This window comes from Acanthochromis polyacanthus, chromosome 17, assembly GCF_021347895.1.
Source record: "Acanthochromis polyacanthus isolate Apoly-LR-REF ecotype Palm Island chromosome 17, KAUST_Apoly_ChrSc, whole genome shotgun sequence".
Taxonomy (NCBI): domain Eukaryota; kingdom Metazoa; phylum Chordata; class Actinopteri; family Pomacentridae; genus Acanthochromis; species Acanthochromis polyacanthus.
The window spans coordinates 4,876,162-4,897,542 of NC_067129.1; the positions used below are offsets into that span (position 1 = coordinate 4,876,162).

The following is a 21,381-nucleotide window of genomic DNA, read 5'->3' on the forward strand; positions in this document are numbered from 1 at the left end:
CTAGCAGCATCTCTCTTCACCCCGTCTGTGCCCACAGACCTCCCCTTGTTGGAGCTGCAAATGACAAAAACCTGTGATTGCCTTTTCAGTTTAATGGTCTAAAAACAACCACGGCCCTGTGTCCCTCACCGCCTTCACCTAGGCGACGCTCCCCTGGTTGTTTGTTCCAAGAGCTGACAAATGTTATGTCAGGGGTTGCATAGAGATCAGTGCATGGTCTTTGCCTGGTAGCTGGTCAAGACCAGCCACTACAAACCTTAATCCTGCCTTTGTTGTCCTCTATGCATTTTCAGGTTTTACTTACCGTAATATCTTCATTTACTGTGTATCAAAGAGAGGTCATACTTTTATCCCTTTTTATGTTCATGTATGTCCAGATTTATTTGCATGTGGGAGGTTCTCGTTTTTGAGTTGGTATGAAAGAATATAATCTGTGTTCCTTGATAAAATGCTAAAATGATTAAATTCAAAGCAAAATGGTTCATTGAAAACAACCTTTTCCTTGTTCTTTATTAAAAATGTTTTTAAAACATATTGTTATTCTCCACATGGAAACATTTAATCGTGATAAACTATTCAGTTACATCACCCAGCCAAATCTACAGCACATGGTTGACTTTTATTGTGTAAATATAAGTTGAACAGTCAGCCCCTATTGTCCAGGACACCAACAAATAGATGGTGGTGGACAGTGTTCCCACAAACTTATCTGTAACTCTCATCTGTCAGAACAGTAAGTTGCAACAACATAAGGGAAAGCAGAGGGTGTCAGGCGCTAACGATGACCTGTCTTCTTTTTTTACATTTTGTACAAGTTGACTCGGAACGCTGTAGGTCAAAGAGGAGACAGGGCGAGATGAAGGAGGGGACATTACTCTCCTGTCAAACTGCTATCAGCACGCCGTTTTCCCTCTGTTGAACTGTGCTGAATGGAAGCAGGATTGTTTTCAGAAGTTTCATTTGACAGTGATTGAAATCTTCCTGCACTCTGGCACATAACCTCTGAAGCTGAGAGCTGAGCCTCCATTACAATCAGTCTCGTCTGTCTGCTCCCTCTAAGTCTGGTCGTTGTTCTCCTTCTGTCTCTCTCCCCACCTTCCTCTCCAACACATCGTTTTCATCGCACCTCTTTCTCTGTTTTTCACTCTCAATCATAAACCTCTGCATTTTACATTTTGAGTAGAGCCGTGTTCTCCTAAAAAGTAACTGCACTGTATATATGAGCAGGTTCAGACCTGTGTCACCACAACTGATTGCATGAGGGCAAAAATAACAAAGGCAAAACTATAAACAGAAACAGACAAAATAGCAATGTAATTTATTTTTACACTTAGTGAGATTGGGAACTTGATTAATTCGGATATTAAATGAATAATGTATATTTCTTTTATTAAAAACAATTACCACAAAGCTTTTATTTGCATGTACATTGCTACCACTCAGTAAACATATAATGAATGTGGCTCTCAAGTATATTCAAGCAGCTGTTTACTGCATCAGAACTATTCTGCATATTCTGAAAAAGCAGTGATGATTACTACTGAAGAATAGGTCAGGGGAGACTCTGATTTAGTTTTGCATTTAGAAAGCAAAACTTCAATGGGTTCCATTAATTTGAGTGTGGCCACTGGCCAGCTTTGTGCATAATTTTTAGACCGCTCTTTGTAATACAAAAGCATATAATTTTCCTTGAATAATAATAATAAAAGCCTGTAATTTTCTCCCGCTAGTTTTTTTTCAGTCCGTGTATCATCACGACATTTTATGAACTAAAAGATTAACGACTAATACCATTATGTTATGAGGAGCTTTGCAGGACAAAATCTCCCATTTACAGCCATGTCTTCTTAGTCACTTCTGACAGCAGCTAGCCAGACACAGAGCAGGCTCAGTGAGCAGAGCGAAAGACAACTTTATGGAATTAGTCAGATTTGAAAAGTCATCTTTGTCTGTTTTAAAAGAATTTTCACTTCTTGCAAATGTGAAGGTGTTCAAATTCTTTCTCTTTTTTCCCCCAATTACTCTACCTCTGTTAAAAATGAATGCTCAACCAATTGTGGCCTTTGTCCAGTTGGACCAAAGTCAAATTTAAAGTTAGTTTATAGCCTACCAAAAATGTCAATTCAACTTCCATTAAGAGGTTAGAATCAGCGGTACATCAATGATGATTTGACTTTTAGGAGACAGCCTTACTCTACACCTCTCTTTTCACAGGAACCACAAGTAATAGTAAAGATTTTAAGCTGAAATATATCTGGCATAACCTGCCCAATATATCACAATCATATTTTTTAGACCAATTGGCCCATTAAGTTTTAATTGTTCTCACCGGTGCACTTGTACCTCTCACCCTAGTTGTAAATTCTGAACTTTAAAGACTGTCCAAGGCTCCCCTGGCTACCTTACAAGAAAGTCGCATCACATTTTTCCTGTCACAAAGCCACCTCCTGTCAGGTCACATTAATTTCTAGAGACCTCAGGAAAAAAAAGAAGCTGCCGTTTGTGGTTTCTGTGTCATGACAGAGCTGGATCCGGACATCTGCTCTGCCACTTGGTGGGACAGCAAACTATTTAATGCCTTAATCCGCCCTAAGCTGTAGCTGGAACCCCCTGGTGACTGCCGCATGCTGCACCAACAACAACCAGCTCCATTCATCAACCTAATGGGCTTTATATTTTTAACCCTTGCCATTTATCAGGCTGAGGCAGCGTGATGAGGGGAGAGAGGAGGATCAAATTCCCCAACGCTTGCTTCAACTCAACAGGGACACCGTTGATTCATGGTCTCTCTTCCTTTTCACATCACTCTTTTTCTCTCCTGTCTTTTCCCATCACTCCCTGCTGTTGTGGGCCTCCTCTCCCTGCTCTCTTCAAGCATCCTTATGTATTCTATCAAGTTACCTTCATTTTTCCGCCTCACTCCCTGTGGAGGTTTTCTGCACCCCATTCTTCACCACTGTTCCTTCTCCTAAACCTCTCATCCCCTCCAATCTTCCTCCCTTCTCTCTTTCTTTACCTAATTTTCCTCTTCCATCTCTCCCCTGTATTCCAGGACTTTGGGGATGATGGCTCCCTGTACATCACCAAGGTGACAACCATCCACATGGGGAACTACAGTTGCCATGCCTACGGCTATGAAGACCTCTATCAGACACATGTGCTGCAGGTGAATGGTTAGTAATGGCTCATTTCTTACTTACAGTGGTGGGAGAAGTGTGGACAAAACATTTCAGTTTTGTAGTTTCTGCTACTCTGTTGTTTCCCCGTGAGGGTTCATTCTCTTATCACCTTGTTCTGTTTATAATAAAGAGGTCAAGTGATTGGCCTGGTTGGCATCCAGGGCCAATCAGTTGCTTTGTAATCCTTGGTTCTGTGGTTACAGAACAGTTTTGGAGGCAATTAGGCCAGCCTGCTGTTGACTGAAATGTGTGGGAAACAAATAAGCTAAAGCTATTTCTCAGAAGCAAAAGTATGAGGATAAAACATGACTGCAAATGTTACAAGTACATTCAATGTTTAAATACTGTCACTGAGATGTCTTATTGGTCCTATGTCCATTCTGCAACGTGGCAGTAACCCCAAATACAGCCGGAGTCAAACAAGAACAATGTTCAGCAACAACAACGACCAGGAGTCCTGCTTCATTTTTCTTTTTTCTAAGACTTTATGTAAGATTTTCCAAAAGTGGAAAAAGAGATACATCACAATTTTAATCAGTCAAATAGGATCGTACCATGGGGCTCCTCTCACACTACAAAACTTTCAGCAAGGCTGCCATGTGTGTTTGCAGCCTTCAGTGCCGTCAAACTGATGTGAGTTGTCATATAAACTCCACTGTTATTGTGTCATATGAAGCATCACACTTTCAGATTTGAAAAGGTCAAACCAGGGAAAATTTGGCATTTTTTGCTCACAAGTGACAGTAGTAATTAGTCAAATAGGCTGATTAATTTCCTCCATCAATTCATAATTTCAGCGCTCATTTATTAAAACACCATTTTGTCCTGATTACGTACATCTTCCTTCCTAAAGTAATAATGAGGAAATTTTTTAAAGAAGTTTCTGTTTAAGAGGCTTAGCATCTCCAGTTATAAAGTATGACTTAAACAATGTTGCACGTAAGATCAGGGCAGTCAGACCATTCACAGTGCACACCTGAAAACAGCATCATTGCACATAAAGCCGAAATGAACCGAGAATCTGTGCAGCATTATTTATTTGATTCTGTGCTGTGAATTAAAACTATTTAAGCTACTCACAGTGATTTTGGTGAACAAAAAAGTGTCCTCCTCAAATTAACCCTCTGAACTCCAGACAATTTCTCTGCATTTTTTTTCTTCACATTTTTACTCACTGTGCGCTCATTTTTCAGGTGTTACCAATGTCAGAAATATCACGAGTTAAAGCTCACATTTCAAGCTTTCCAACAGAACTGTATGTAGTTCAAGAACCGTCAGTTGGCATTATAATATTTCCTTCTGTTTTTACTATTTCTGGCTCCTATAATTAGTGTAATTTTGGCTGACATTTTTAAAAGACCACATGCATTTCAAACATGCTGGTCGATTTTGAGGCTCAGAGGGTTAACCATCTACATTAAGGCCCTCATCTCTGCTAAGTTTAGACTAAAAAGTAATGCTTGGGTCTCTCCAGAGAAGATCCAAGGGGGATGAATTTTAAACCTGAAACAACAATGGAAACCACTCAGGCACCCAATTTCTTATAATTTTCGTGCTTTTGTTTCAGAGTGACAGATAAGGAAATTAGGTATATTTTTTAATTCAATTAAATATGCTTCAATTAAGGAGTTACAATAGGTGTGATTGTTTTGTTTTTCTGAGATTTTAATTGAAAAGGAATAAGCTGAATTTTAGACCTGAACCTGAAGGCGGAGAGGGAGCGATTGGAAGGGAGTCACTGAGACAGACAGTGCCTGAAGGGCAAGTTATCAGGAGAGGGCAATTACCAAATGTTTGTGCTGGGGATTCAAGGTATTTCAAATGAGATAGGACGAGGAGAGATAAGGTGGAATGGAAAGGAGCCAAGTGCCACATTATACTAAGTGGGCGGTTTGCATCCTGTTGCGTTATCAAAGCAATAGACATCCTTTCTTTGGTGTGATGAGAGGAATGACAATGATGGAGCTTCAGTCTTGGTGAAGTGTCCACAGTCACAGTGTAGGACTCTAGACTGTGGTGTTATCAGACCCTAGAGTATGATGTCAGTGCTGTTCAGAAAAAAATGTGTCTGCTATGTAAAGCAAACACAGTATTAAAAATGGAAGAAACAAAGAGTTGCTGCAGCATTATGGGTGCAAAACAGAAAAAAAAAGAGAGGCCGACTACAGTGATTCAGTCAAGGAGAAACAAAGGTGGAAGTACAGAGGTGTAGTACATTTCTGTGTGTGTGGGAAGGAAGATGAGATGGATAATTTACTGATCAAGATGTGAAAATAACAACAGCTGTGCCACAACTATCAAGAGTCACAAGTCAAAAAGTAACTAGTATCTACAGTCAGGCAGTTGCAGTGCGGTGAGAAGTGCAAAATGTAAGTATAAAGTGAGATAAACCGGAAATACTAAGTTCTGTGGTTGATAATAATTAGACAAGACACACTTCAGGGGGAAAAAAACAACAATAAAACACATGCAAGCAACAAATGCAATATTAATATTGCAGGAGGAATAAGGAGCAAGTTTGTAAATTAGAAGGGCGAGGTGGCTGAGCTCGTGTAAGGAGGCGTCGTCAAGATCTGGCAGCTGCCCCGAGGTTTAGAGGGTGCCCAACATCATAATCCGAAAAAAATGACATCTTACCTGTTCATGTAAACTATTACCTCATATTTCATTTCCCCTTCGATTCCTCCACCTTCATTTGCGGTCCTCTTCCCGGAGGAGGTGGTAAGTGGCAGATACGTCCCAACATCTATTTCATGTAGGACTCGAGCTGTAATAAAGCAGCCCCAGAGCGCTCGGATTCTTGTTATTTGTGAATATATTCACATTCCATGCTGGGGTGAGACAAATTCCTCTCTGCCCACTGCGTGTGTGGGTGTTTGTGTTATAGTCCCCCAGGAGTTATGGTCTACCATGAAACAGTGTGTAATTATGTTTTCACTTGTCCTCTCTCCTTGTTTGTGTCTTTGTGTTGGTGTTTGTGTGTCCAGTCCCTCCAGTGATCCTGGTCTATCCAGAGACGCAGGCCCAGGAGCCCGGCGTTTCTGCCAGCCTGCACTGCCACGCCGACGGCATCCCAAATCCCAAACTCCTCTGGCTGAAGAACGGCATGGATCTGCAGCCCAGATCTTCTAAACAGCTCACTCTCATAGGTGAGGAGTGTTTGATTATTTTGGGGATTGCTGTCAGCGTATTTTGAGCTTTAACAGACACTGTGTGTCACATCTCGTGGAAGCAGAGTTACATATGAGCAGCACTGCAGTATGCCAACACCACATAAATCCTGAGAGAGTGAGATGGCACAGTGATGTGGGCAATGAAAACAAAGCCTAAAAATCAAGCTGAGTTTTTGTCAAAGTAACTTTTTTTTATTGAAAACTAAGCAGTGCCACTCATCAGCAGTAATATTCTGTTGTGCTTTCCATTTATTTGCATTGTATACTGCAGAGATGAAACCAAGATTGTGGTCACCCTCTTCTATCGTCTTCATTTTGCTCCCCTGGCAAACATACTTATTCTTTCAAGGTGAATGAGCTGGAAGATCAAGAGAGTGAAAATAAAATGAAATATACTCCGTGACAGGAGTCAGCAGCTACTCATCTGCGTTAGAAGGGGAGTTTTTTTTATTTTTTTAAGATGTACTCTTGATATAAGAGAGAAGGAGCAGAATGGAGCACGACTTTTCTTTTTATGGCCTAGTTCTCATTAAGGGAGAGTTTATTGGCTGTGTGTGGGTCATTACCTATGGTAATAGCCTGTTATCAACCCGCAGACACTCAGACAAGGGAGGTTCTGCAAGGTTCACCACCACATAAACACTGCAGTGGCTACGATTTCAGATTTACCAGCTAATGCGGGTGATGGCAAGGGGCAGGAGTCCTACTTAGAGCGATAATTCGTGATTTTTCCATTAAAAAACATTTGCAAAAGTTAGAAGAATAGAGTGGGAAAGTAGATTAAGTAGTTAAGATTTCCTTTTTTTTTGTAGCCATGTCTGAAGCAAAAAAAAAAGAGGTGTAATAATCCACTATTTCATTTCTACATATAACATCAGAAGTGTAATAAAGACAGTGCTAGAGTCTTGCCCCTATCATCATTTTTTTTGATAGATTTCTGTGAAATCTGAACAACACACTGACGGTAGATAGTGCTGAGTATTGATTGGAGGCCACAGCTGAACAGTGAAGGGAAGAACTGTTTTGTGTTGCTGAGTGACTGAAACCGAGCTGTGGAGCTGTCCACGGTGCTGAATCCACTCGAGCTTGTAGCACATCCCTGCTTGATATTCCCTCTAGTTCAGTCTATTAGAAAGCAAACTACTGCAAACACAGCTGCAGGGATACCTTCATGTGTGAAATAGATTATTTCTCTGAAACAGATGCACTGTGGGAAGAAGGTTTAGTGCACTATTCATACTGCTTTCAAATAAATTACACAATTATCAATGCAGGCTGTATATAAAAGATGTACGTAGCCTCCAGGTCTGAAGAGTGAAACAACACAGTAGTGGTGCAACCCTCTTGACCTCAAAATTGATAATTACACCCTTCATCAGTGCTAGAAACTGTAAAAACAGGAAAAGTTGCTTGATTTTCAACTTAACAATGGTCCTTCGACTACTCTGCCAAAACTTAACCAAAAAGCTGAAAATTGTGATATTTTATCAAAATCACTTTAGTGTCTCAGTTAAAATTTCACCAAAAATAAACTGTTTGCACGAACCATATTCTGTAAAAAAAAAAAAAAAAAGCTTCACCCCTCCTTTGTACAGCAGTAACATCATTAATGCTGCAACCAACAGTCCCGACAAAAAATTAGGGACTTCTCAGTTGGGCTGAACTGCAGGTTAAAAATATTCACATTCCAAACATTGTTTGTTTTTCATACCGTACATTGGGCTACTTTTCAGCACTTGCAGCCATGGCTTCACTGTTTCCATAGAGGTGCAGGACTTCATATTGCAGTGAAAATGAGTCAACAGTGAGTAAAAGTGACAGGAGTAAAGTAAATAAAAATAATAATGTAAACCTGCATTCTTTTCAACAGCCAGCAGTGGGCAGCACCTCTGGCTCACAAAAGAAGTCAAAGTGTATAGAAGTCTTTGAAAAAATAACTCTGATTATCACTTGAATTATTTTCTCAGTACAGTTTTTTTCCACATTAGCCTTTGGTCTAAATATTTTGATTAAAGCATGATGGTCATTTAGCAAATTATGGTCTTCTTTAAAGTTAACTAGACAATGAAACAATGTTTGTTTTCAAAAGAGCAACATGTGCGACTTGAGGTCGCTAATGTACAAACCAGTGGGTGAGGTTGCATGAATGAAAACTGTGGTTCAATGTCTGACTTGTTTAATAATAATAATAATAATAATTAGGATGCAGACAATTATTTCTGTTGACATGGAAACAGCTGAAAATACATTAACTAGGAGCAGATTACAGTCGCTGTTTGTGTCAGTGTGTGTGTGCGTTCTCTACCAGCACAAAGGACACCTGATCAGTTAGCCTACACACAGAACACACAGTAAATGTATTTTTCAAATTTTGTAATTATCTTGGTGTATTAAACTGTTAATACAAAGTGTCCCAAGAGTCTAATCACTTCTGATATTCTGTGTATTGTATCTGGTTCTGTTGTTTTATTTATTTACACTCTCTGAAAGTGAACCAAAGCAGTTAAGTTGTGTGCTGCAAAAATGTAATAAAACTGTGAGCTAAAAAGCCATCAAAGCTCAGGAGGGCTAACAAGCGCTGCTGAGTCAGGTGAAACGTCCTCTTCACCTGTACAGTAATCCATCTATACGGGGCAGTTTAGGAGAATCAATTCAATTCAGTTTAAAACAAAACCAGTCAAAACTCCTGTCTCCACAAAGTGCTACAAAACATGCAAAATAGGAATATAAAGACTAATTTAATGAGTGGTTGATTAAATGGTTTTTAACAAGAATTGATCAGAGCATAATTATGAATTAGAAGTAATTAAAGTGGTGTCTCACTCTATGAAGGCCTGCTTTAAGGCAGTTTTCACTTCAAAGCATTCCGCACTTTTCCCCTGATAAAAGAGAATTATTATCAGAATCCAAAAAGACATTTCACTAATGTGAAAAGCTTTGCGTCAATGTCTGTAATGTCGTGTGATTTTGCAACCCAGTAGGCATAAATTAGAAAGTCAAGATAATTTTTTGATGTAAAAATGGAGCACAGCATGTTTTTGGAAGTGTGTGCTTCATTGCCGTTCCTAACATCGTGGGCTCTATGTCTGGACTGATTTTTAAAATTTCCCTTTTCAAGTTTAAACGGGTAGAAAATAGAATACATCCAACATGAGAGGGACTGAAGGGAGAACATTGTGAATGTTAGATGTCATAAGAGTTCATTGTTTTTATAGTGACTTCAAGAGATGTACAGAAAGGGATGAAAAATAAAGCTTCTTTAATGTTCTTCTAACACAACATGGCCCATGAAAGCTCCACCGTGACATGTACACATCATGAAACCAGTGTATTGCTACAGGATCAGAGTGCAGCTGTACATCACAGAGCCTGATGCTACAGCAGACATCAGAGAGCTCTCCTCTGATGACCTCCGTGTCTTAATTCCACCAGCATCGCCACACACCACAGCCTACAGCTTCAGACAAACAACGCAGCATTGTAAAATCTAAGCTAATAAAATCTAAGCTAGTCTTCACTTAAGTACCCACAAATAAACAGTACACTCATGAAATATAAGAACAGTATTTAAAAGGCAGCAAATACTGTCATGGAAGTTGTTTTACCGTTCAAACACACTCAGCCTGAGAAGAACGAGGCACAAAAAGATTTGTGAGTTATCTGATAGCAATATAACAACAATTATAAGGTACGCTTTCATCCCATTTCACTGTGATATAGATGCAGATCCTGACGAATGCAGTTTGATATAGTATTGTACGTAAGGACACAGTCAGATAACAATACAAACAAAAGATGCAGTAATATTTGTTTCGAATTCACTTTCACCCAACTCTAAACACTGTTCCTAAAGTAAAGCACGGTTTGTTTGCACGCTGTTGCAGTTCTTTACTTTGTCTGGTGTTTATAACATTCATTCCTCAGCATCTGTAGGAAGCATTTGGGCCCATGCTTATTCATTTTCCCTTCATTTATTTTGTTTGGTTTGGTTTTGAACATCACATTTGGTTGATCGTGAATGTGAGCGACTACCTGATGAACACATTTTGGTTTTATTTCTGTTGTATCCATCGGATTACTCCCACACACTTTCGGGGGTCAACTGAATTTTACCGCTGTGGAGGATTTCAGTGCGTATATATACATTAAATCTGCACTTTTATTTTCAGCTTCACTGTTCTAGATGTTTAGAGGGTCTTGGGTTGACATTTAATGTTTATCAACTAAGCTGAACAAAAAGTCAACAATTTTTTTTCTCTCTGCATAAACCTGTAAATCATAAACTTGCAATAATGCAGAAAAGAATTATCACAAGAACACATGATTTTATTCCTCTCTTTTCGTTTCATCTTGTAGCAAATGGCAGCGAGCTCTTTATTGGCAGCGTCCGGTACGAAGACACCGGAGCCTACACCTGCATCGCCAAGAATGAGGTGGGAGTGGACGAGGATATTTCCTCACTGTTTGTGGAGGATTCGGCCAAGAAGACTCGTAAGTCCTACAGTTTCACATTTCACTTTTTACCGTAGAAAATAAAATTGAACACGGTAACAGCAACTTTTAGAGCTGTGGTCTCTGTGTTGACTGGTTAGTCAATATGCTCTCATCCGACCAATCTCTCAATGGTGTTCTGTGTTTCCCAACTTTAAACTCAACCAACTTACAAGAGACAGCCAGGTCAACCATATATAACATTTACGGAACGTTTACTTAAACTAATTAACATGTTAAAGCAACTAATGTGACTGCATTCTTTAAACAATGTGTAAGCTTTGCAATTTAAAAATCCCAGCTAATGAGCTAACAGCCGTATCATGTAAAAACCATAGGTTTGTCTTCTTTATATTCCTTAACAGGACCATGAGCTGTGATGTTTCTGTTTTCAGTTGTTATGTAAATACAGGCAGGTGCATGCACTTCAACTCAGTCTGTTATCATTTTAGTGTAAGAAAAACAGGTTAAAATGATTTACTATGCTGCAAATACTTGCTTTTATTTATTAATTAATTTAGACTAATAATGGCAGCAGGTAAAGTGCACTCAGTGTGCTGTGGCTGATTTATTTAATCTAGAGATAACATGATGTTTTTTCCTTCCACGAGTAGATACAATTTTAGTTGATTTTCCATGGTTGACTACATCCCCAGTAACTTTACATTAACATATCTTATCTGTGTAAGACATTATTCCAAAATTAATTAGGGCCTTCATGTTTTGCTTTGAATTGCATGGTTTTGTAAGCTGACTGATATCTCCACAGTTTTAAACAATGTTTAAGTAATGCGAGTTACACAAAGACAAGACGCTTGCACAGGAGCAGCAACAGTAGCTTCAGCTCTCCATCCATGTCAACACAAAAAGCATTCAGGTACTGTGTCAGTGTGTTTTCGTAGCATTTGGTCAAGATGCAATCACTGTAGTAGATTGTGTAAAAGAAAATAAACTTAGTCACAAATGATTAAAAAACCTCGAGAGATGAGAAAAGAAGCATCCCGTTTTAAATCCAATGAGCTGAATGAGTGGAAAAACACTGTTGAAATACCTCCTGTGTAGCATCTGCAAACGTCCCATGCATCTCCTGCATTTTCCTCGCAGTGAGCACAAAAGCTAAAAAGCAAAAACTGCTTCATGTTAGCCGACACTGAGCTGATTCCTTATGTTTTCAGACTGCAAAAAAATTAATATCCATTGCTAACAGTAATGGATATTAGATCAACAGTGAAACAGTGCAGCACACCAGACTACAGAGTGGAAGTTCTAGCACAGCTGCACTTAAGAGCCTGGCTTCTTTTCTACAAATGCTGAGATCAGACCACACAGAAGAAGCTCTATCACGTCCCAACCCAACAGCCCTGGGGTTTCCAGATCAAAAATGAACGCCAGACACAACAATGGCTCATTTTATCTTATTTCTTTTAAAGTGGGAGAGAACAGATGGAACTGGGACATCTCACAGTTTGATGGCTTATATGAAGTGTTTGATGTGGATGACCCAGAGGAGAACAGAGAGCCTCTTTGAGAGAAATGCAGCTTTATTGCATTTCAGTCAACCTCTAACCATTTTACTACCACTAGGAACATTTTACCAAAATAATTACACCTGTGGGTGTGCACACATTTACAGTTGTTTAGGAACGTATTCAGACTCCTTCAATTTTAAATTAGTAGCATTGCCCTTTGGTCCCATCAGCCAGCCTCCAATAACCCACAATGACAAAGTGAAAACACATTTTTAGAAGTAAAACCTTCAAAGTTTTATTCAAAATTAAAAACTGAAATTCCTAATTTACAAAAGAATACAAAAAACAGAAACCTCTTTGGCAACAGTGGCAGTTCAAACCTTGTTGGGTAAGTCTCTACAGGCTTTGCACACTTGGCTTTGGACAGTTTATCTTATTCTCTCTGGCAGATCTCCTCAAGCTCCTTCAGACTGATTTGGAAGCATCTGGGAACTGTCATCCTCCGGTCTCTCCACCGGTGATCTATGGGGTTTAAGTCTGGGCTTTGAATGGGCCACTCAAGGACAGTCAGACGCTTGTCCTGAAGTCACTCCACCATTGTCTTGGCTGTATGCTTTGGGTTATTTTCATGCTAAAAATGAACCATTGTACCTGATAATCTGCACTGTGGAGCAGGTTTTCTGAAGGGCTGTTAAGTAGAGGCTATCAGCAAACTTTGCTGTATCCCAAAAGATAAATAGTGCCTGGTGTTCCCCAAACAAAATGTCAGAGTTCTGCTTCAAGAGTTAAATCTTTATTTCATTAGATCAGACAGTCTTCTTGTATGCTTCTGTGGCTCAGGTGGTAGAGCGAATTGTCCAACGATCGAAGGGTCGATGGTTCAATTCTCGCTCTGTCCTAGTTGTGTGCTGTTGTGTCCTTGGGAAAGACACTTGGCCACCTTGCCTCCAGTGCGGCTACTCAAACTGGTGTATGAATGTTGGTGGTTGGCATGGATTGGCAGCCACGCGTCCGTCAGTCTGCCCCAGGGCAGCTGTGGCTACTAATGTAGCTTACCACCACCCGAGAGAGAATGTGTGAGTGAATGAATAATGGGTCCATTGTAAAGCGCTTTGAGTGCCCTGAAAAGCGCTATATAAATCTAATCCATTATTAGAAAAACCTTTATGATGGACTGCAGCTGAGATGTTTATCTTTCTGGTCCTCCAGTCCCTGCAGATAACTTGTGAAGCTCTTTTGGACTGACTGTTGGGGTCTTGGTCACCTCCCTGACTAAGACCTTTCTTGCTCAGTTGCCTTGTTTTGGCAGAAGAGTCCTCAGTGGTTCCAAACCTCTTCCATTTCTGTTCTTGTAGCCTCCTTGCTTCTGCGAACACTCTAAGCTTTAGAAATAGTTTTATACCTTTGTCCTGATCTTTACCTTGCCACATTTCTTCATGGTGATTCACAGAGAGTTACTTAGATTATATGACTCAGTTTTTGACTTGGCATACAGTGTGAATTTCTAGACCTTTTACACACACATGTGCGTCTTTCTAAACTGTCCAACTATGCCATGACTCCAGTCAGGTTCCAGACATGTCACAAAGATTGTTTCAGAAAAAAAAGATGCATCTGACCACAACCTGGATTGCCACAGCAAAGGATCTAAATACTTTTTTAAATGTGAAACTTAAATTTTTGACTCTTAAGAAATTTGCAAAAATATTCCAAAAACATGTTGTGATTTATGGTTAGTATGGCTGATGGAGAAAAAATGGCATACTTTGATTTATTTAAAATGTAATTTACGATGCAATAGCATGTGCAAAAATGAAGGAGTTTGTATACATTCTGAAGCGACTGTACATTTGTTGTACTGAAAAAAAAATACAAATTCAGCACTAAGTGACAAAGATTGTTGTTGTCAAGTCGAACAGTGAAGTCAGTCTGTGCATTAAAGGCATCACAGATACAATAATTGATCAGAGTCTGAGGTGTAGCGTGCCAGATCTTTAAGCCAATCACAGCAACAATCTATGACACAGCCCTAATCCGACCATCTCAAAAGACAAAGACATTTTGTAATCTCATCCTAGCAAAACAGTTGTTTTATGGAAGTGTTTCGGTTCATTTCATTCAGTTTTAATGACAAATCAATGCAAATGGTTAGTTAGGGGAAATGCAATCACTAAAGAACATCTAAAAACCAAACAAAGACCTTTTGTTTTAGTAGTTCTTTTCATTCTGCATGTGATCTGACTGGTCAAGCTCGAGTTGGACTTCTTTCTGTGTTTCCGTAATGCAAAAGGATCAATTCTCTGTTCTGACTGTGTGGGCAGTCTAAGAGGCTCTGCTCAATTTTTTTTGAAGAGATTTCACTGAAATAGAAGGTTTTAAACAATCGGCTCACATATTTTACGTTTCTTTGATATTCAGTCTTTCATTAGATTGCATCATTCTGATGAGTGAATGATAGCTACCTAGAAAGAGCTTATCAGGCCAGTTGAAATTAAACTGAATAATCGATGCCTTGTCTCCTCTCAAGACAAAAGTGATCTCATGATTTGGGAGGAAATATGGACCTGTCAGGAGCAGTGAGGAACATTTTGTAGCTGTCAAATATGTTTTTCTTGACTTGGCATGAGATAAATCACCTCCTGTTTCCTGGAAGATGTCTCTTTTTTCTCAGGGTGAATTAATGTTTTTCTCTTCATTTCTCCCCTTCCTTTTCTTTCCTTTGGCTCGTCGGCTGATTCTGCAGTTGCAAACATTCTGTGGAGAGAAGAAGGTAATACATTACAGTTCTCAAATTGCCTTTGTATTCTTTTGAATAAGAAACTGCGGTGAGCATGTTTTGTTGCTCTTCAGGGCCTGCAGCTGGATATTTACAACTTCCCAAGATGCTTGCCCTGCTGTCCACAAGAATCACAAAGTTCCTTTCTCCCCAACAAAACTTTTCTTCAAGTCTTGCTTTCCTCCCTTGCATGCCTAAAGTGTTTCATCCCTTTGCTGCTTTCTAATAGTTTTTGCTTCAGATCACCTACGGGGGAAACACACAAGCAGGAATTTCATGTATTTTGCAAATAATACCACAGACCCAGGGTGGTGGCTGGAATAAAAATAACTCTGTGGTTTTCAGCAATATACAAATCCATCCTGTGTTTATGCTGTATATATTATTACCACATCAGCATTACCACAACTACAGTTTTACTACTTTATTGGAAAACCCATTGCGGTTTCCGAGAACACTACAAACCTAATCTGTTCTATATACATCACCGCCACATCAGGTTTACCACAAAACCAAAAGAAGCTGGAGTGGTTTAGAGTAGTGTAAGCATTTGGATTATTTTAGTGTTTATCAGCACTGAGAAGCTATATTTGCCTCATTAACATTGTGTGTGAGCAAAAGTGCTTATTTTTGCGTCTGTATGAATACATGCTCGTATATTTTGCGTCCTTTTTCTGACAGTATGTCTCAGACTGTTGAGCAATACACATTCTATGACATCTGACTGTGTGAAAGTGCAAAAACAACGTCTTAACAGTCTGACAAATCAGTCACTGACAGTTTTTTTTTGTCGATGCATGCATCTGCTAAATGTTTGTGCAAGCTGCAAGCGTGTATACATGCTTATGCTCATCATCTCTGCTTATGTGATATATCCCTGACAGCGGTATGAGCTTCTTGCTCATCCAAATGCCTTAACAGCAGACCGTGATCTCTTCTTTGAAGATTATCCTTTTTTGGCAGTTTGCCTTTGTCACATAGGTGCAGTATAGACAGACAGTAAAGGTGGGGAAACAGCGCAGAGTTGCTGTAAAGGTCCAGCCAGCCTGGAATTGGATCGGGGACTTTATTGTATTTGTGCCCATCAGGTGTGAACCCTACAACCTTCAGCTATCAGGTTGCCCCAGACTGTGATCCTCGCTAACTCATCAGCTGCTGTTTACACCGAGCAGACGAGATGTGAAATGTTTCCTCACTCAGACAGTATATTTAATTTGATAGCTCCAACTACAGCATTCTGTGGACACGTTGCTGACAAGGCCCTGTGTAGGCATTGTCGAAACAACTGGCAGCCACACACTGCCCATCCCCGCTAACATGATAGCATCCAGGCAGGAAAATTGAAATGCCATTAGCCAAAGCCAGATAACATGGGAGTGGGGTTTTCTGCCATTTTTAATTTGTACCTGTTGCCTTGTAAAAAAAACCCAAAAAAAAACATTTTTGTCAAAAAAATTTTCTGTCTTCCTGTCTTGTCTTCTAGGACTGAGTGTGGGGAACATGTTCTACGTGTTTTCTGATGAGGGCATCACGGTGCTTCAGCCCAGTGAATGTGAAATACGCAGACATATGAAGCGGACAGAGAGGATTGTTGCTACCTATGTAAGTGCATGTAGATTTAATATCAAAATCAATTCAATTAAAATAAAAGTACACAAAATGCACATACACTAATGTGTGGCCTGTAGTTCAGCTTCAGGCTCCCTCCATGTTGCACTAAATAGATTTCAGGATGCTTGCGTTCACAACTGCTGAGCCAGTGGCTTTATAAATCAAATTATGTCTAAGGCAGAAAGATGATGCTTAGTGCATGTTTTTATATTAAGGATGGCAGGCACTCATCACATCAGGTACATCGCGAAGAGCATCTCATTCCCAGAGAGCAAAGGGTCTAAATTAGGCCTTTGGACCAAAATACAAAAGAGCGACGACAAGGCACCAGTTGTTATAGTCCTCAAAGTGCAAAAATAATTGTCCATTAAAAGTCCCAGCTCAGTGAACACACTGGATAAATCATCGAGCCCTGTCGATCTGAAAAATCAATCTGTCCAACCATCTTTATGTTATATTTACTCATTCAAGTCTGGTGTGGAAGAAAATTGCCAACAAAACAAAGACCCTCCTTATCCTCTCCCTGTTGTCAGTGTTACTCCTCACCCTACTAAATGTAATGGGATTACTTGTGTCCATTAGTCAACAGCTGGCAACAATAGAGTGTATAGAGCCTATACCGCCGACCCTGGGGTTTTTAATCCACTAGAGAACATCCCTCTCTCAGAGCAAAGGGCGTTAGATGGTAAAAGTTGCTTGTTCCTCTGAGGGATTTGGGTTTTACAGGAGCCTGTAATTGTATTAGAGATCAATACAAACTCAGTAAGCCATGTGTTAGCCAGTTCCTGCTATAAACAGCAGTTTCTTCACTTTGGTGAGGTGGAGAGGAGGTGGAAACTCCTGCAACCTTTGTGTGTGTGTGTGCATTAGTGATTACATCAGTATATATGGTGTGAGTGAGCAAGTGTGTACATAAATGTCTTGTCAGCAAAGATGGTGGGCTGCAGGGCCTGTAGAGAAGCTATGTGACTTAGTGGTACATTAATCTGTCGATATTTGTCTCAAACTGAGGTAAAATCCCAAACTTTAGGACTGGAAACACTGTTTGTTAATGGAAATGACCATAAATTATTACCATTGCTAATATCACAAATGCAAATGTATGATTAGAATGACATATTATACAGAGGTAAAATCATCTGTATGCATTTTGGCTTTGGCTGTGCAAAATGGTTTAACCCCAGGCAGTTTCTCTATGCATTTTTTTCTCCTGTCACATTTGTATTTGCCATGGGCTTGTCATTCACTGCAGTATGAAGTTCTGCGCCTCTATGGAAACATATAGAGAGAACTCATAAATGTCTTTACTGTAGTTTAACAAAGTTAGAATGCCATAAATCAGAAAAAAATAAACAGAAGTTGAACTTGATTGTTTATTTTCCCAAAAATGAAAAAGATAAAAAAAACTGTAATCAACACGTAAAACATTTTTTCCAAGTACATATGTCAAAAAAATGGTGTTTCTACATACTATAGATATTTTACTGCTGAAATGTTTAATGTTTATGTATTTGTCTACTATGCTGCTGCATAAACACGCCTGCAGTTTAGCATATTTTAGCCAAAATGTCAAAGAATTTCAGTCATGCGACTGTTCGTTGCATTTCAGTCACTAATGGCTTCACAGTTGTGTAGGTAGTTTTTTAATTGAGGTATGTAGCATAAAGTTATTTTGGTGAAATATTCAGATTTTAAAATTAGAGTTGGTTATGTTTTCTGACAAAACATCATGTGGCCAGTGAGTAGTTCAAAGTAGTTAAAAGCATGGTAAACAATTCTGTTTTTACAGTTTCTGTCTACATATTGTGTCATTTTGATGATTTCTTTAAAATATGAGATGGTTTTCAAACCTGCCACTGGGCATTGGGAGCACAATATCTTTCCACTTTAAGTAATATATGTCAATAAATGCTACAAATGCTCATCTGAATAAATGTAACACAGTGATACATCAAGTAACTTGCCAAGTAACAGATTGTTGTCAGTTCCTTAAAAGTGTGGATTTCTCTCCTTTCATGTCAGACTGTATTTCATTGTAAATTCACTACATTTGGCTTCTCACCAACTTTTTCCTTTCACATGTAATTGGCCCTTTGCTCACCCCACATTTTCTATCTGCTTCTCCAACGCAAAGATGTCAAAACAGTCTTCAAAATAACAAAATTCTTCACACACCTTCAATAACAGTCGACGAGATGGCCGAAATGTTTGAGTTACTGCCGAGCCCTAATCATTATTGATGGATGGCAGAGTATAAAGCACCATACTGCTGATCTACGACACTGTGCTAAATCCTGCCAACCTTTTCCTCCCTTCATTGCTCTTCTACTCCTCCCATCATCTCCTCTGTTCTCTGTTGCTTCTTCCCAGGAGGAGATGTGCCCTAAAGGTGAGGGGGTGTCACCTCAGCACTGCATGTGGTCCTCAGCAGTCAACATCAGGGATAAGTACATCTACGTGACCCAGCCCCTCCAGAGCCGACTGCTGGTTGTCGATATTCAAGCGCAGAAGGTGGTGCAGGTGGGTGGAGCAGGTCATCAGGCACGCCTCTAAGGGCACAACAAAGGATAGTCTTAGTAATTATTTATTTATAAGGTAGGGACATTTTAAAGTTTCTTTTGAAAACTTTACACAAAGTTTGAGACCTCAGAATCATGGCAAGATGGAAAAAAAAGAGTGATCTCCTAATCTTAACTCTAACACACAAGTCCATTTTTTTTTTAGAAACACAGTAGTACTGCTGTGTAGTTGGTTTCAATCAATTTTTTCTTATTTTGACCGTCTCCTGCCACTTCAAGCAAACCTGACAAAACTGCAGGTAGCAGGAGTGATGTTAGCTCTGCAATGGAAAGAAAAAATAAGAACCCACACATAATGCTGCTTCCCTTGGCCTGGGATGCAGTGACTCATGACAAGTCAGCCAGCCCTGCATAGTTAATTTGCATATTGAGATTGTATCAAATCACAGACACAAACAGATTTCTGTAGCAAACATCCAGACAGAATCAGAACACAATAGATGCATAAAATAACCCTGTTTTCTTCATTTCTATCTGTGAATCAAAAGCATCCTCCATACCTAAAGTGAGGGAGCTTCAGTTTTAGTCTTCCAGCACATGATTGTCACTATCAAGTGCATATTGGATTCTTTTGTCAAAGGTTTAGTGTATCCTTTACTGGGTTAAGAAGAGGTGATGTTTTCAATCAGCTTACAGACAGAGTTGGTAAAATCTGCAGCAACAGTTAGCATATTAACAAGCACAACTGACGTTTGTAGGCTAAAAACAAAAAGTTGTCATAGCCTTGTGTCTTTTCCCTAAAAGTGACCATTTAATCAATCATTGTAAACTGCTTACACACCATGGAACTGCAAGGGACCCGCAACAGAGTGCTTCTATCTGTATCTGTATGATTTAGGACATTTAAAACTTTTACATTAACATCTTTCCAAGTGCACTTTTACTCTAGTGTCTAGCCTTCCTGTAGCTAAACATGTCAAATATCATCACACTGTGATGTGCACTCAGTTCAGACTTGCCACACTATTGAACTGCCACCAGTGCAAAAAGGCACATGCAAGGTAAAATAAATCAAATGCACCTCAAGCGCTTGAAACAATATGGTACCCAGGTGGGTGCTAGCTGCCTTGCCATTTATCTTGCCTGTAACGGCTGTTTAGAGACTAAATCCCTCAGGGGTCCTTCCCAGGGTCAGCATCATTTATACTGAGGTGCAGGATGAGAGGAAACAGGCCTAACTCAAGGAGAAGTAAGTGAAAGAGAAGAAGGAAGATGAACCAAAGTCTGAGTCCAAAGAATGAGAAAAACACAAAATTAGCAAGTAGCAGTGCAAAAATGTCAGAAGAAACAAGTAACTTCACCCTGTTATCATCTGAGGAAATAGGGGACTAAATGTGATACTTAACAACTTACAGAAATCTTTCTGAACGCAGGTAAAAGTCCACTTTTGTCAATACTACGTGCTTGACTTTGGATACATCTTTGTTGTAGATGTTTTTTCTTTTTGTTTCAATTCAAACAACACCAAATACTAAATTACATAACATTTTCTCACAAGTCCTTCATACTTGAAGTGATATAATGCAGGGAGAAACTTAACTGACACATACAGCAAGGTATTCTCACAACATTTAAAGATCAGGTCACCTTTGATGTATCATGACTCATCGGCTGCCCTTTTTCCTCTTTTACTCTATTCAGCACTGTAAAACTGCCATCCGACCATTCATCGTCCTCTCCTTTTCTCCCTCTCTCTTTCTTGAAGACCCTCTCTGGCCTCGGGATGCAGAAGGTTAATGCAGCCTCCTCTTTTTATGTTTTTCTGTTATCTGAAGGCCTTGTTCAGCTTCTTTTCAACAGTGTCCTTTGCAACAGTAGAGAAGATGTTAGCCTCTGTATCTACTGACAGAAGTAAAACATGAAAAAAGCAATGCCTTTTAGAACTAGTTATGTCCAATCATCATGTTTTTAGAAAAGAAAATCAAGTACCACTTCTTTTTGTTTGTCAGAGAGCACACCAACAATTTCTTGGTAAAAAAAAATATGCACAGATTTCTTGTCGTAAAGCAAAAACAGGTAATTGAGTATCACTGATAAGACTGTTATTCCTGCTGAGCAAAGTTGTGGCCACTCTTGGGACAACTACTCTCAAATTTTAGAGTA

At 39.5% G+C, this 21,381-nt stretch overlaps 1 protein-coding gene across 1 annotated transcript in view; it reads left to right on the forward strand.

Moving 5' to 3' along the window:
• Positions 1-21,381, forward strand: part of fstl4 (follistatin-like 4) — a 232,697-nt gene that overhangs the window by 193,865 nt on the left and 17,451 nt on the right. Inside the window, exons 8-13 of the mRNA XM_022190937.2 lie at positions 3,053-3,173; positions 6,167-6,328; positions 10,709-10,843; positions 15,056-15,082; positions 16,572-16,690; positions 19,070-19,219. Coding sequence (XP_022046629.1) covers positions 3,053-3,173; positions 6,167-6,328; positions 10,709-10,843; positions 15,056-15,082; positions 16,572-16,690; positions 19,070-19,219 — 714 coding nt within the window. The remainder of the gene's footprint in view (positions 1-3,052; positions 3,174-6,166; positions 6,329-10,708; positions 10,844-15,055; positions 15,083-16,571; positions 16,691-19,069; positions 19,220-21,381) is intronic.